Raw genomic sequence first — 16746 nt, 5'->3', positions numbered from 1 at the left:
TTTATTAGCTCCACTCTGAAATCGGGGGTGATTGAATTTAGGTGCAAGAGACAGTATAAAGCCTAACCCAGCTAACACAAAACGTTCGAGTACGTTCGAAGAACGTTAGAAACGTTTTTAGAACCTGCCCGACCATTTCTAACGTTCTACGAACGTTTCTCGAACGTTTTGTGTTAGCTGGGGAAGGAGCTAACAAAACACCATTTTCGTATTTTTAATTTTTGAATTTTTTACTTCTTAATTCTTATATATAACAATATGCGAGTGCATAACAATTCTGCTTTACGTTTAACATCTCTAAAACATCATTGAAACATCACTAAAACATCTAATTTACGTTTAACAAATGTGTATTAAATAATGAAAAAAATCAGTGAATTTGTTGATTCTTTGGGTGATTTCAGGCTTCTTGCCAAACACAGAACATTTTGCCCGTGGAGAGTCAAATCTCGCGCAGTATTTAACCATTTGTAGGTGCAACTTTCGCACTTTACCGTTAAGTGTTGTGACATTTGAAAAAACTTGCAAAAATAATTTTGACTACTTTTCTAAATTTTTGAAATTTCACGTTCCTTGCCAGAACAGAAGACTTTATCCTAGGGTGTGGAAACTTTGAACAGAAACTATTTATGTATAGAGGCAACTTTTTCGCTCTACCTCAAAGGCATCATTTAGAACTTGCTTTTTTCGATCCCCCCTAATACAAGCATTGGTGTCCGTTCTGAATGCAGTATTCATATCATAGTTGTTAGCTGCATCTTCTGCTATAAAGCTGCAATTTGCTGTTTTGTAATGCATCAAAACGATTGTAAACTGTTTGCATAAAATAGGAATCTCCAATGTAAATCAAGAGACAGCTGACGATGCTGATTCATTTAAAGATAAGCATGATAAGATTTTTAGGCTTTGTGAAACGTTAAAGCAGATCTTATACCAGAGGGATATTGACGCAGCTTCATCTGTTGATTTTGACACTGACGAATCCGCAGTGGAAGCACCACTTTCAGATTCTGAAATTTTGGCAGAGATTTTTTGACAGCGAAAACATTAGAGAAAAAGATGAAGAAGTAATCATTTTTTACGATGGTTTGGAAGAAAAACGTTGGAACGTTGGAAAAACGTTTGGAAGAAAAACGTCGGAATGTTTAGGAAAAATCCAGCTGCTGATTACATTAGAGCTGCTAAAAATATTTTCTTTGTTTGCAATAAATGGTGAGAAGATTAGGGGAGAAAAATTTCTAAAATAAACCACACAATATAAATCAATCTTTTCCGATACCACAATCCCCAGACAATTTATTTGTGACCAATTATCTTTAGCCCAGAACACAAATTTTGCAGCGCAGTGCTTTACCAGTTTAAAAGTTGCCGGAGAGAACACAATCAAAATCTAAATTTAAGTTATGGCATTTACTATGTTTTCCTACGAAGTGTTAAACACTTTCGGTCTGTAAACTAAATGATTAAAGACAGCCTTCATTGCAAACGACGAAGTTAAAACTTGACATAAATTTTTTTAAATTTATGTTAATGATAAATTAATTAACTATTAATTTATTAGCAAGTTAAGTTAAATGCTTTATAAATCTTTGATTTTGAATAGGGGAGGGGGGGCCTAAAACTGCAGAGCTCGGAAATATACCCTCCCTTAGCCAACCTTTTATTCAAATACCAGCTGTGAATACATCATTTATTGAGCATTCTAAACATAGAAACAAGAATGATTTAAAGAGATCCCTTATACGATTTTTTTTTTCAAACAATTGAAGGATTATGTTGCTTGTCAACAAATAATACTACTATATCAATTTATTTGTCTACTTTTTATTGCACAGGCAAAAAATGTCGAAGGAAGTTGATGTTTTCTTCAACCAAAGAATATTATTTTAAAATTTTCCATTCAGTTGAATTTCGTTTGTTTTCTATTTCACTGATTTTGAGCTGCAATGAGTTTATTGTTCGTTCAAAATGAGTGATACTCTCTTTCATTGAACTTATTTCTTTTTCGTTTTCATTTACTTTGTTCTCAAGAGTGGACAACTTTGTCATTGCCAAAGAAAGATGATCATTTATTGAAGATTTGTTGTGAGCAACTTGCTCTTTTCGCATTGCCTAAAAGTCATCCAAAGGGAAAAGAAACGTTAATTATAAATTTATTTAAAGAACTAAATAATTTTTCATTAGTTTTTATGAGGAGTCGCAAAAAATTGTCTTTCAAATTAAATGAAACCTTTTTGATTCAACATTGGAAAGATGTTAAAAGAGGGGATACGTTTCAATATCAAAAATTAATGATTAAAAAGAAAAAGGTGAAAAATATTTCGATGTTCCTTATAAACTTTTATTTAAACTTTACCATCAAATTTACTATCAAAAAGATTTCACTTTGAAAAATAAAACTGTAAAATTCACTGAAATGAAACTTTGAATGAGATAAAAAAATTTTGTTTTTTTTTTACACAATGTAGAATAAAAAATTGGTCGATAAAGTAAATTAATCAGTTTGCGTTTGAGGCTTCATTCATTCACCATGCAACGACACTGTTGTAAAAAATGACCAAAAACTACTTTGAGCTGACCCGAGAAAACCGCTTTGACAGGGTGAAACTACAATGTTTCCTGACTCCAAAAATGTAAAATTTGAAATCTAACTATTTCGTCCAAGAAAATAATTTTGATTTTTAGTTTTTAGTACTTTGCACAATAGGGCAAAATGACAGCTTTTCAAATTTTGCATTTTTACAGCATTCAAAAACTTTCCAAAATTAGCATTTATTACTCTAAAACATAACAGTCTATATAGCAAGTATAATTTGTATTTATTTTAATTCAGAAGATAAAATTTTACCTACAATTTCATGGTTGAACTATATTATAAACATTTTGTTGCATCAAAATTGTAAATAAGCTAAAAATTCCGGGAATAGGCAGTGAACATGTTTATTTTAAGTTTTGCATCAAAATTGTAAACAAGCCGAAAATTCCGGGAATAGGCAGTGAACATGTTTATTTAAAGTGTTTCACTTATCAGTTGTGTGAGAAAAATTTCAAAATGCCAAATTTTTCAAAAAATCATGAAGATTGTCGGAAATCTGTCTGTGTCTTGTGTCTGAAGAAGTGCTCTCGAGAGTTGACACAGTTCCTTGTTGAAATGATCCTCAAGCATTACCATACAAGTCTTGATTTTACTGATACCAGAGTGCCAAGAGGCATTTGTAACTCATGTCGAACAATTCTTCGGAGAAAAGATGAAGGAAAAGATGTTAACCTGCCACCTTTATTTCCTTTCTCATCTATAAAAGTTAGACCACCAACAAGAGATCAAGGTTGCAACTGTCTTATTTGTCAAGTTGGACATTTGAAGTTGAATGAGAAGAGCCCAGTGGACTATTCTAAACCTGTGGAAGATTGTACCCCTCAAAGATGTGGTGATTGTTTGAGTCTAGTTGGAAGAGGTCTGCCACATCAGTGCACTCCATTCACTTTTAGAGAGAATCTCAAGCAGCTAGCTACAGCTGATCCATTCGCTGCAGAGCAAATAGCTACTCAAGTCATCTCTACTAAATTTTCCACACCTGGTGGTACTGTCAAAATATCGCATCCTAAAGGCGGCCCACCACTTAGAGTTAAAACAGGTGATACTTTTATATATACATATAAAGATGGCAGGTTCAGAGGGAATACCTTTAATTTTAAAACTTAAAATTACAAAAAGTGTTAATATAATTTCATTTTTAGGAAGCTCAAGTGCAAGAGCTCTTTTTCCTGAACCCAGCATCAAAACTGAAGATCTTGTACAAGTTCAGCTAAACACAGGACTGTCCAACCTTGGCATGAAGAAATTGGCATCAACCATCAACAGAGTCAGTGACACCAAGATTGTGGAGACTAGTTTTCTTGCTAAGTTTGAAGCCATTGGCAAACAGTTGTCTGAGTTTTTTACTCAAACCAGCATCCAAGTTTTATCAGAGAGTAACTCCACTGACTTTGTGGTTGTGCATTGCAAGGATCTTGCCGAGCTTTTGAATGAAGTCCTGCTTTCTCGAAGAGTTTTCCAGAATCATATTGTCAAGTTGGGAATTGATGGAGGTGGAGGATTTCTGAAAGTTTCTCTTGGCATCATGGAGTTGGATTCTCACTGTGATTCAAGGTCACCACCACGGAAAAAACTTTTAACTCAGAGGACTGCCAAAGACAGTAGTGTAAAGCGTCAAATGCTTGTGGCTTTATCAGAAGGACTACCAGAAAATTTTGAAAATGTGAGGCAGATCTTGTCTTTAATCAAGTTAGACAAAGTCAACTTTGTTATCTCATGCAACATGAAACTTGCCAACATCTTTTGTGGCCTTCAGAGCCATGCAAGTACTCACCCTTGCTCTTGGTGCAACACAGAATCAAAGCATCTTTCTCAATCAGGATCTTTGAGGACACTAGGCTCACTTGTTGCCTGTTATCAAGAGTTTGCTAAGTCTGGTGGTGATATCAAAAAGGCAAGTTCTTTTGGCAATGTAGTGCATGAGCCTTTGCTATCTGGTTCTGAAAACAAACTCATCTTGGAGCTCATACCACCAATGGAACTCCATCTTCTCCTTGGTGTGGTCAATCACATGTACAAAGCCATGACAGAAGTTTGGCCCAATGTTGTGAAGTGGCCCTCAGCTCTCCACATTCAACAAGAACCATACCATGGTGGGCAGTTTGCAGGGAATGCCTGTCACAAGCTTCTCAGCAATCTTGACCTCCTTCAAAGAATTGCAGAGACTGAGTCTGCTTTTCAAGTCTTTGGAATCATTGATGCCCTTCGAAAGTTTAAGTCTGTGGTGACAGCATGTTTTGGTATGGTTCTGGAGGATGACTTTTCTGAAAAAATTGATCGCTTCAGAGACTCATATTTGGCAATCATGAACATCAGTGTGACTCCAAAAGTTCATGCTGTTTTCTTCCATGTGAAGCAATTCATTGAGATCAAAAGAGCTCCCTTGGGGATCTTTAGTGAGCAGGCAACAGAATCAATGCATCATAATTTCAGCTCACATTGGCAGAGATACAAAAGAGACCGCAATCATCCTGAGTATGCAAAGAGGCTTCTTTCATGTGTTGTGGACTACAACAGCAAGCATTTGTGAAGAATCAAATATTGAGAAGAATTTATTTTATGTACCATTTGCTCTTTATGTGTTTAGAATCAAGAGGTTGTTTTTGTGTTTTGGCTTAGAATAACTAAAAGAATTATTTAAGAAAGTGTTTATTATTTCCATCTTGTTAATGAAAAACTATATCAGTTGTGTCAGAATAAACTATTATTCAAGTGAATTTTAGACAGTTATGTTTTGGAGTAATAAATGCTTATTTTGAAGAGTTTTTGAATGCTGTAAAAATGCAAAATTTGAAAAGCTGTCATTTCGCCCTATTGTGCAAAGTACTAAAAACTAAAAATCAAAATTATTTTCTCGGACAAAATAGTTAGATTTCAAATTTTACATTTTTGGAGTCAGGAAACATTGTAGTTTCACCCTGTCAAAGCAGTTTTCTCGGGTCAGCTCAAAGTAGTTTTTGGTCATTTTTTACAACAGTGACGACGTAATTACGTTATTTTAATTTTTAGATCACTTAAAGCTTCACATTTGTAAAGTGATTTTGAAAAAAATTTTATTTATAAACACATTCGGAAATCCAATAATAATTATTGGTTATTTTCTCTCGTTATTTTATAAGTAACTGCTTGCTAAATACGTTTATTACATTATCTAAGCTTTTTTATTTATTTTTTATTATTATTTTTATTATTATTTTTATTATTATTTTTATTATTATTTTTATTACTATTTTTATTATTATTTTTATTATTATTTTTATTATTATTTTTATTATTATTTTTATTATTATTTTTATTATTATTTTTATTATTATTTTTATTATTATTACTATTTTTTTTATTATTTTTATTATTATTTTTATTATTATTATTATTATTATTATTTTTATTATTATTTTTATTATTATTATTATTATTATTTTTATTATTATTTTTATTATTATTTTTATTATTATTATTATTATTATTATTATTTTTATTATTATTTTTATTATTATTTTTATTATTATTTTTATTATTATTTTTATTATTATTTTTATTATTATTTTTATTATTATTTTTATTATTATTTTTATTATTATTTTTATTATTATTTTTATTATTATTTTTATTATTATTTTTATTATTATTTTTATTATTATTTTTATTATTATTTTTATTATTATTTTTATTATTATTTTTATTATTATTTTTATTATTATTTTTATTATTATTTTTATTATTATTTTTATTATTATTTTTATTATTATTTTTATTATTATTTTTATTATTATTTTTATTATTATTTTTATTATTATTTTTATTATTATTTTTATTATTATTTTTATTATTATTTTTATTCCATTATCTGAACTTCAGCATTTTTATAGGGTTTTATTCGCCTAAACAAAATTTTTTTTGAAGAAATACAAAATATTTCTTGATATTTGTTAAGTTAAGTAAGTTACAGTTTGTCTAAAGTTTTTCAAACACACAAACTGTTTGAAAATCTTTGGACTATCTGCATAACTTAAACATCTAATTTTGTGTTACAATGATTTAATGTACTCAACATTGTCTATTATTTTTACTTTTAATTAATCAAGAGTTAAAATATAATAAATAGAACGAAAACACTTTTTGAAGTAAGAAAATTGATTTTTGAATTGAAAAAAAAAATCTATCCATGAAGTGAAATCTTTTGAAGAACATTCGCTAAAACAAACTCGACAAACAACGATTCTTTAGGGAAGTTATTCTAATATTATTTAGGGATACCCAAGTAAATTGGAGTATCTCTAGGGTTGAAACGTCGGTTTCATCACTTTTACAAGTTAATCTTCACATGTAATCTTCATTTACTTATGTAATCTTCATGTAATCACATTTAATCTTCACATGTAATCATGTAATCCACACATTTTTTCAATGAACCAAAATTAGATGCGTGCAACACACACATATACAACTGTCTGAAACAATTTTTTGTTACGATGATTTTATGAACGCAACTTTGTATATCTTTTTTACTCATCTTTTAACTAATCGAGACTTTAAAAAATTGATAATGATTGTTGTGCATTTTAAAACTCTTACCTTGAAAGAGCATCCAGCGTTCAAGTAATCGCAAGAAACAACAGTATGTGCACAATCATCAGCAAGATGCATGGTCATCTTTGTTAAAATTTAATAAAAATCAGTACACACAGATCAATGTTGTTTTTTAAATATTCTTCTAGTTACAAAGCTACCTTTTTTCGCAATATCTTTTTCGAGCCACATTTGTTCAAACATTCGAGTGGGAAATATTGGCAATTTTCTAAGTGAACCTAAATTTAAAATTCCAATCACTGAATTCAGAATTTGTGTAGTGAACGATATTCGATAAAGGAGACGTCATTTAACATCAGCTCAACTTGCAAGAATTAAGTTATAAGATGTAATTTTAAAAAAAAAGATTTTAATTGATTAGTCCTTACTTCTAGATCTTTACAAATAAGCTTCTGTATGCAATATTGACAAGTAACTTTGCGATACCAGCAATTTATTTCTAAGTGCTCAGGTAGATCTCTGCGCATGATTAAAGTCAGACACAATTCATTAGGACACTCGACGATTTCATACTGGCAGTTTTCCAAATGGTCCTAAATCAACAAAATGTCTACTGATTCAGAAACAAAAAGTAACTTTTACTCAATAGGGAACGGAACAGAAAATGCGTATTTTGTTTATTTACCCTACCTGATTCAAAGCATTTCATTCCGTTCCCTTTCAACCAACAAATACGCATTTTCAAATTTTTCCTGTTCCGTTTATTATCTACAAAGTAGAAGTATAATCAAACTATAATGTAATCATTAATTTATCTGTTAAAAGTAGTTCTAAGTTTCTACTTCAAAAACCTCGATATGTAAACAACTAAATTCGAAACCAGTTCTCTTCACAACTTTTTGCATTGCGCTTAGAAAATCAAAGCATAAATTATCAGTTAAAGCATAAATTATATATTATGTTGAAAGTATAGAAAAACAACAAATACAAAAAAAATTATTGTACTAAAGCCTCGGATTTTGAAAAAATTTTGCGGAGATCGCAGGTATGCACAGATCGAAGAGGAATATGTACAGCGAAGTAAAGGTCTGGAAACTAATACCATTATTTAACTACATTTTAGCGAAACAATACGATACACGACGAGACGAGACCACACGAGACGAGACAATCCGAGACAGAATTGGTCTCCCCTCGTATTATTTCATCACAAACGAGACTAAACTTGTAAATAAGTTAAACATGAAATAACAAAAATAGTCTCGGAATGCTTTAAAATTAGAGAAATTTCGTTTGGTGGATATTTAACGAATGTTATTACTACTAAATTTATTGTTGCATTACGAAATTTAGAGAAAAAACTTTAAGTTCAAAGTTTTCTTTAATTTTTTCAATTTTATTTTAAAGTGAAACTACGTAGTGATTAAAAGTAGTATCAATTCACTTCATTTGATCACCTTTTACCTTGTTAAATAGTAAAGTTCTATAGGTTGCCATCACTTAACACGCACTGTCCTTCAATTCAACCCCTCTCCTGTTCCCTACAATAGTTGTTATTTACTTTTGCTTTAAATTTTTTTTTTAGCAGAAGTCGTTTAGATAGTGATCTTATCAATTGCTATTGAAGGTCTCAAACAGTTTGATGAGAGTTGTTGACCAAGTATCAAAAAAATTGATTGTTCACATTCTTATGTTTAGTTTTTGAAGAAGTCTGGATCGAATCAATTGATGTTTTTCTTCGAATTTGAAAATAAATAAAGATAAAAAGAAAGCTCATCAACATCATAGGAATTTTTTTAGTGCAAACTTTAAAATTTGTTTTGAATGAGTAATTTTAAAGAACTTTGGCATTTAGATTGCGAAAAGGAATATTACATCTATTCATGAGCAACTGGGTCAGTCAGATGAGTAAATTTCTTGGAGTCCAGGTATGTCTTTTTAACAGATCCGCAAATAAGAACGAGCATATATAGATAATACAGTATATGAAATTAAAAATATATATGATATTTCTATAATATACTAATATATTATTATTAAGAACAAAACAAAACAAAAAACAACTAACGTTTAGTATTAGTTTATAGTCCTTACTTTTACTGCTCTAAGTTGTCCAGTCCATTGACAATTTCGTGAGAAGTTATGGCATTTTATCGTAAAATTCAGTATAACTCTTTCCACAGCTTTGTCGGGAAATGTCTACTAACAAAAATAGTCGGTGTTATTCCAGTTGATTTTGAGGATTTCAAGAACACAGCTCTACTTTGCATAATTGAATTTATGGTTTATCAGAATTGAAAGTTGATAAAACAAACAAACAAATAACAAAACAAGTATTCGAATATTGATAAAGACGTCACTTTAAAACAGTTTTGTACCGTAAAACCGGAGTGATTTTACAGTTAAGGGGTAACTTTACACTTAAGAGGTGATTTTACACAAAAGAGATAACTGTTAATTTGATCGCAGAAATTATATGTGCTGCTTTTATGTTAGTATGGTTGATAGTTTTTTTAATTTCCTACTATTTATCAATAATTAGTCTAAAATAAGCAAGTATGAAGATGTTGGTTTCAAGATTTAGACATCTCTCAAACAATCGATTTAAAAAGTCTAAGAAAACAAATATATTGACAAGCTTTCAAACTTCTAAAAAATATAAAGTCACCCTTTTTTAAGGAACAAAAATGGCGCAGTTAACGAAATTTCATAATCAGAAAAATTATTGATGTTTTAACAACACAAACGAACCATGAAGACAACTCCACCATACCACAAAACATCTTACCTTGTTTGGGTTTATAGTCGTATTGTCTAATGGACAAAATACCCTTTCATTTCTAAAAATTTATGTCACTTTTTAAATTAAGTTTTGACAGAAAACTTTTGACAGAAAAAAGATAAAACTTTAAATAATCACTTTTAAAATAAACGAGCGTAGCATCAGCAATTTATTGGTTTCATTTTGTCAATTTTTTAGGATCTACCTCCGAAGATTACAAAAGAGTTTTCTAGTTATGGAATGTTAGAGCGAATTCATATTTTTACAGAGCATATGGTATATAATTTTTACCTATCAATAAAAACTATTAAAATTGTCATTAAGCTAATTTATGCTAGTTAATGTTATGTAGTTGTATTTAATTTAATCTCTAGTTTGTAACTTTTCAATTCAATACTAAAGCAAATTTGAAACCTATGTCATTAAGTGAAAATTTTAATTCAGAAGCTCCCAAAAAGTTATTGTAAAAATCTCGTGGTTTGAACAAATTGTTCGTGAATTATTTTTGTTTTTCATTGCTTCATATGACGTAAGTGTCTTATTTTTATGTTTCTCCAATAAGTTCTTACCTTTTTTTTGTTTTTTCTAGACACGAAAAACAGAATCGGTGTCCACATTCCGTTTGAACAGGTTCACGTATCGCTAAAATACAGATTGGACATACAAAGTCATCTGGAAGTTGATTCAAAAAATACTCATCAAAGCCTCCATATTTCGGTTGTGAAGCCATTTTGAATTTGATAGTTGCTAAAATCTTTAAATTTTTTTTTAAATAATCAAACATCATTAAATACGGTGAAAGTGGTAAAAGAAAAAAATATTTTTGAAAGTATAACTTTTAGTGATTTTATTTTGATAGATGGTGATTATAATGTTTAGTTTTCTTTTAATGAATTTTTACCAACCAAAATTAATACTTCCAGCAAGTATTTTCAAAGTCACACAGTAAATCAGATGTTTTACGATGAACTTGATAAAGCTTAAAATTAAATATTTGCTTTTTAATAAAATGTCTACTTTTGAAATGTTATACTTTTTAGTTTCAGATGAAAAAAAAAAAGTATAAATAAAAAGAACTAAAAAGCATAAAGTTTCAAAAGTAGTTCTCTGCCATGATCTAATTATCATTATTATTTTTTTTTTTTTAATTTTTCTGTTTATATATCCAAGAGTCGCCATCTATACAATAATTTCTATGGATTGTTTCAAGTAAAGATTTTACTATCATTCGTTTTTTTATTTAAGGGTGAACGCGTTGCAATTTGTGACACAAGTGTTAACCTTTTATTAAGGGTTTCTTGAACGGATAAAAAGAATTTTAAAAATCTTTCATGGGTTGGGCAAGTGTTAGATAAAATACCTGTATTATTAAAATGTTTAGGACCTAAATGATGTTAGCAAGTCAAACCCTGATTTTACTAAAGAATGTTGCATTGCATCTGCCAGAATTCATTATCTTTAGTATCCTGGGTCCCTGACCATACATTTTGGGGGAGAAGGTTTTTACACCCCTTTTTACAGCGCTAACAGTATCTTGTGAATATGTATACTACTTTGATAAAAAATATCGAGTCTGAGTAATCGAGACTTTTCGCTTATAAATCACAACAAACAGTACATACATATATCCATCTTACAACCACAAAATCATTAAAAATTTTCACCTGCACCAGAGTCTTTTACCTGCACAGGCTTCTGAAAAACCTAATGAAAGATAAAAATAATTTAAAACAACTTCAATTTGATGAACGAGACAAAAAAAACAAGATTAGTGTATTTATCTTTGTTACGTTGTTATCTTATCTTTGTTCATTGAAAACGGTCTACGCGAAATCTTAAGTTAAAAGGGTTTTTCATGATAAAAGTTTTTTTCAAAAATTTGAAGTTTGAAGAGTGCCATTTAATTTTTCATAAACTTGAAGTTTGAAGAGTGCCATTTAATTAAATTTTTATTTTATATTCATGAATATAACTTAAAGATATACATTAAACATTGTTCTTTTTATATTTCTTTTGGATTTTTTCAACAAGGCGATAAAAATATTTTCATCCTGCTCTATCTAATCGACTGCCTTTACTCTTTAATTCCTGAGTCGAAATTATTAAAACCTCATAGTTTTATTACAAGAATATTAAAGCAAAAAAACCTCATAGTTTTATTACAAGAATATTAAAGCAAAAACTATTCATTGATGTTGGAACACTCTTTTTTTAATGTTAACTACCAGAAGGTAAATAGAAATTTTATTTCTAATGTAATATATACATGATTTCAAATATGAATAAACTTCAAACTTAATACAAAACCAGGTAAGCCAGTAGGCCAGCGAAATGTAAATAAATGTATAAGGTAATCCTTAAAAAAATGTCTTTCCGACCGTTAGCTTACAATTAATGATGAACCTCAACTCAGAATCTCACGTCAACATTTGTTATTATAGTGAAAAAATCTTGCGTGTTATTTTCTTTTCCATCTAAAGTTTTTTATATTTAGTTTCAAATTTAAACTCAACTTTCTTTTTTTTTCTATGGTAGAATTTTCTTAAATTCAACTGAAGACTAGTTAAACTAATTTTGTATATAAGATTACTGCATGTACTAATTTCGTAAATAAGGTGGCTGTAGGAAAAAATTGATCACAGGGCCAGTGGAATAGAGTTCATCAGCTGTTCCATTGGCCCTATAATAAATTTGTTTTAGTTGCCAGTGCTTACTAGAGGATTTTGTAGTCAGAGCAATACTCAGCCCCCTTTACCCCCCCCCCCCCCCCCACCCCCACTGATGATACCCATCGAAGTTGGGTAGACTCAGTAGGGCTTTCACAGAAAACAACAAAAATTCAAGGAAAATGCAAGAAAAAAAACAAAAACAAAAAAAATAAATAAATAAAGGTTTGCATTATATGAAATGAAAAACTAATTTTGATTTAGTAAGAAAAGGAACCAATAAGAATTGGTTACTTTTCTTATTTTTTTTAACATTTTATTTAGTCATTTGAAAGTTCATCTAGTGAATCATTATTAGTTTCATCATTCTTCCAACTGTCATAAAATTTCATTGAAGTGATTTTTTTGAGGGCCTGAAGATCTTTGCATTAGGCTAAAGAAATAATTTTTTTCTTGTATAGTCTTAAAGGCTCAGCAATACTGGCAGCTTTATCTGAACGCCTGGCTTGGACAAAATAGTGGCATTAATGATAGGCCAATGTCTCCGTGGATAACTAATCCAGGTCATTTGCTTTAGAACATGACTTCTTTTAGAGGTCTTATAGGTACAGGACTTTCAGTTTTATACACAGGTTTAAAAAACTTAGTCATAAAACCTGATGACTAAAAAATGAGACAACTTTAAAACTGTTATTATAGCCATAGTTACATAGCTATCAAATTTAATTTAAAATAAATTTATAAACAATTATATGAAATTTAAAAATATATATTTATTGGTTTTCAATAACATCATTAAAAGCAATTCGACCTAGACGAATTGAAGTCATTAAGGCATAACGTTTTACCACTTCCGGATCATTTTGTTAAGAAAATTCACGATAAGCCGATTGATTTGACGAATGCTTGTTGCTTGCCAATTATCCTCATAGACTAAGCGTTTCAACTGACCCCAAAAGTCCTCTATTGGTCGAGCTTCTGGTACATTGGGTGGATTTTTTACCTTTGGCAGGTATTTGATGTTATTGGCATCGAGAAAAGAAACCACTTCTTTTGCATAGTGCGAGATAGCCAAATCTGGCCAGAACAAGTACCCTTAATTTTTGTAATTTTCACCAATGAAGGGTATTAACCGCTTGTGGAGACGTCCGATGTATGCTTGTTTGTTGATTGCCTGGCCAATTTCAAAAAACATTGGTTTTGAAGTCCCTTTGGGCGATATAATCAAAGAGACTAGCACCTTTTCCTCGTACTTCTTCTTTCTTTTGAATTTGACGTCGCTAGTTGTAGATGACACGTCGCTAGAATAGAAGCCATCGTTGCCAGCCAATGTTGTATTCGCATGTGTGAAATATGATTCGTGATCCAAGACAAAATCAAAATTCCTAAAATTGCGATATATATGCTGACACAAAGGTTTGATTCAAGCTAGTTGGCTCTCGTTTCAATGTGGAATCTTTTTCTTCTTGTAATATCTAATATTCGTCTTGTTTTTAAGAATTTTAGATATATACGATTGTTCACAATCGAATCTTCGAGCTACTTGACGTTGTGAAACATCGTGATGATGATCAAATGCCTTTTTCAATTGGTCTATGCCCTTTTTGTCTATCTTTTTCACCATTGGACCGCTTCCTTTTTTTCGTTGATAGCCTAGACTATTGTCTACACGTTCTAGAGTAAGATATATAGTCGCTTTCGATGCTCCTTCATCTAGAAAGTGTTTTACTGTGAGGATTTTTGGCTTTTCCAGATGCGAATTTCTAAATTGGCAAATGCGTTTTCTTAGATCTTCTTGCAAACTTATTTTATACGGAGCCATTTTAATTAACATTTTAAAACTATAATATAGTTTTAATAGAGTATTAAATTCCCTATAAATATACTAATTTATTTCAATTGCATGATTGTGAATAGCATACATAAATTGATTTAAATTTTGTCTCATTTTTTAGTCATCAGGTGTTACTTTTGAACCATATCTTGCTTTAGGTCAATGACATTGTAGGGACTCCTTTACACACTCAAGACAGGAATGGCCTCTTTCAGGAAATGACATCTTGATTGAATCAAACCTTTTCCTCTGATTAACTAAGAAATCTAAAAAATGATTGGTTAGTTTTTGTTTTCATCCGCACATGAGCCACAAAATAATTCCAAGTGTTTGATATCCTTACTTAAATGATTCATTACAAAATGAAAAAGAATAGGAGTGACCTCATCTGGTCCTTTCTTAGCAGCAGTTTCAACATATGCGTAACTGAAAACTTCATTTCTTGAAAGCAAAAATATTAAAAGATAAACAAGTTGATCTTCTTCTGTAATAAAAGTCATTTGTAGTTATGCAGGTTCAAGTTTTTGTTAAAATCAATGGCAAAATGGCTTTAAAATTTTCTTCTTTGATTTGCCTTGAGCTGAGCTTCTCATTTTCTTCTATAAAACGCGTCGCGCCTTTCTTTGATGAATGTCACTTTTGAATTGGAGTTTTTGGAGAGCCTGCTCAAGATGTTCATTGACAGGATTATTGGAAAGTTCTTTAGAAAGTTTTTCAAGTTCTTTTTCAATACTTATCTTTAGTTCATAACATTTTGAACAGGTGTCTGTTCTTGGGTATCCAAAAGACATGTCAAAGTCATTGTTAAATATTTATCTGCTTGTTTTATAAGAAACCTACAGATCTAGATACAATTAATTAAAAATTGTATACGTTTTGTTTATATTTAACTTCACTGACAAATAGATGCATTGGATTTTCCCCAATGAGTAGTGATATTGTCTTCTTCTGAAGGCTGAAATGTGGTTTTGTATTATTCTTACCACATCGTCACTAATTCTATGAGGTCTATTACTGTGCTGTCCTCTTTGATCCTTTGGTGGTTCCCCTGAGCAGAGAAAAGATATAAAAATAAAGTTAAAAACAGATAAACATGCTTAAGTTTTGCGGTATAAGATTAAGACTAAGGGCTAGATTACTTGCTTTATTAACATTATGAAAATCTTTTTTTCCTATGACTCCTATAATGACTTATCTCTATAAATATTATAATCCTAAATATTATATTAAAGCAATATTGTAACTTAAAATAATAGTTTAATAAAATACGTTTAGACTAAGTCCTACCGAGCCTAAACGTATTTTAATAAGCCCAGTTAGAAAAGAATCTTGCAAACCATTAATGGAAATTAAACTTTTCCAATAAACATGTCCTATCATTTTGTTACAGTTTCAAATCATTTAAATCTTGTACTACAGTCTGGTTCTGTTGTGCGAAAGTTTTCATTGGATTGTTGAATCACGTGATACTAAATATCGCATAGGGGTCATCCATAAAGTTCGTTCCCAGGTATGGGGGAGGGGGGTAGTGTTCGAGACAGCGAGTACGTACGCGATTTGACTATCTTTCTTAAGAATTATTCCTAAAACTTGATATATATATTAACAAAAAGCAATAAATTTCTCGAATGTAAAAAATGTATATTTTGTTTTTTTCTGACTTCGATCACTAAGAGAAAATAGAAAGCGAGCGATCGTTGTTTAAATTATTTATTATTTTCTGCAAAGTCATTTCATTGGACATTAAAAAAGATATTTTCTGAATTTTTATCTTTTTATTCGAATAACTGAATACGTTGCAACAAAAAAAAACTGTTTATTTCCAAGATGTCAAACGATTTTCTTAGAAACGAGAAAAAGTATCTTCAATTCCTTGAGTTATATAAGAAAGCATATTCAACGCTTGAAAAACAAAAGCAGTATCAACACGCACAGGAGTTGTGGAAAATATTAAGATATCATCAGTCTTTGTATGAAAAAAAAAGTAAACGAAGCCTTCAAGCTTATGGATCATGTCCTTGTCGTTGGCCCACAGCACAAGTTAATCCCATCGGTATATGGCATATGCGAAGTTAACAATAATGGAAATGTATCCTACAGTAGAGACACTTTCATACGCATAAGAAGTGGCAAACCCGATACATCGAATGCTTTTACACATTCTTTTGATGTTAGAGAGCTTTTTGAAACCAAAGTGGCTAGACGTAAACCAATTATGTTAATGGAGACTGATGGAGCTCAAGATGAGGAATCACGCTTCCTAAAACGTTAGCAACTGCTGTTGATCTCTTCTGCTTGCTGGATTTAGATAGTTTTGCTTCATGGTGTGAATGCAGCT

General features: G+C 30.5%; 2 protein-coding genes across 2 annotated transcripts; one reads left to right on the top strand and one right to left on the bottom strand.

Moving 5' to 3' along the window:
• Positions 1-1808: 1808 nt before the first annotated feature.
• LOC149882549 (TNF receptor-associated factor 5-like) lies at positions 1809-10830 on the bottom strand. The gene is made up of 8 exons (XM_090100168.1): positions 10814-10830; positions 10478-10662; positions 9915-9966; positions 9221-9325; positions 7555-7719; positions 7327-7404; positions 7172-7249; positions 1809-2112 (listed from the first exon to the last, which is right to left on the bottom strand). The coding sequence occupies exons 2-8, from the start codon at positions 10636-10638 to the stop codon at positions 1882-1884; spliced, it is 870 nt and encodes a 289-aa protein (XP_089956294.1). The 5' UTR covers positions 10639-10662; positions 10814-10830; the 3' UTR covers positions 1809-1881.
• On the top strand, positions 3003-5447 carry LOC145202387 (uncharacterized). The gene is made up of 2 exons (XM_080075308.2): positions 3003-3635; positions 3739-5447. The coding sequence occupies exons 1-2, from the start codon at positions 3053-3055 to the stop codon at positions 5124-5126; spliced, it is 1971 nt and encodes a 656-aa protein (XP_079931434.2). The 5' UTR covers positions 3003-3052; the 3' UTR covers positions 5127-5447.
• Positions 10831-16746: the final 5916 nt, after the last annotated feature.

Source organism: Hydra viridissima, unplaced genomic scaffold, assembly GCF_058129835.1.
Source record: "Hydra viridissima isolate aposymbiotic clone 2 unplaced genomic scaffold, HvirCarnegie_v1 scaffold_10, whole genome shotgun sequence".
NCBI classification, from domain to species: domain Eukaryota; kingdom Metazoa; phylum Cnidaria; class Hydrozoa; order Anthoathecata; family Hydridae; genus Hydra; species Hydra viridissima.
The sequence above is the reverse complement of the archived record's forward strand: the minus strand, read 5'-3'. Positions and strand labels throughout refer to the sequence as shown.

What these genes read in the sequence shown, in the direction of transcription:
- LOC149882549 (XM_090100168.1), bottom strand. Translation starts at nt 10,638, where the DNA reads ATGGCTTCACAACCGAAATATGGAGGCTTTGATGAGTATTTTTTGAAT. An exon ending in CTAGAAAAAACAAAAAAAAG is followed by an intron (nt 9,967 to 10,477) that starts GTAAGAACTTAT and finishes ATAAATTTTTAG; the next exon opens with AAATGAAAGGGTATTTTGTC. An exon ending in AAAAGATATTGCGAAAAAAG is followed by an intron (nt 7,250 to 7,326) that starts GTAGCTTTGTAA and finishes ATTTTAACAAAG; the next exon opens with ATGACCATGCATCTTGCTGA.
- LOC145202387 (XM_080075308.2), top strand. Translation starts at nt 3,053, where the DNA reads ATGCCAAATTTTTCAAAAAATCATGAAGATTGTCGGAAATCTGTCTGT. An exon ending in ACCACTTAGAGTTAAAACAG is followed by an intron (nt 3,636 to 3,738) that starts GTGATACTTTTA and finishes TTTCATTTTTAG; the next exon opens with GAAGCTCAAGTGCAAGAGCT.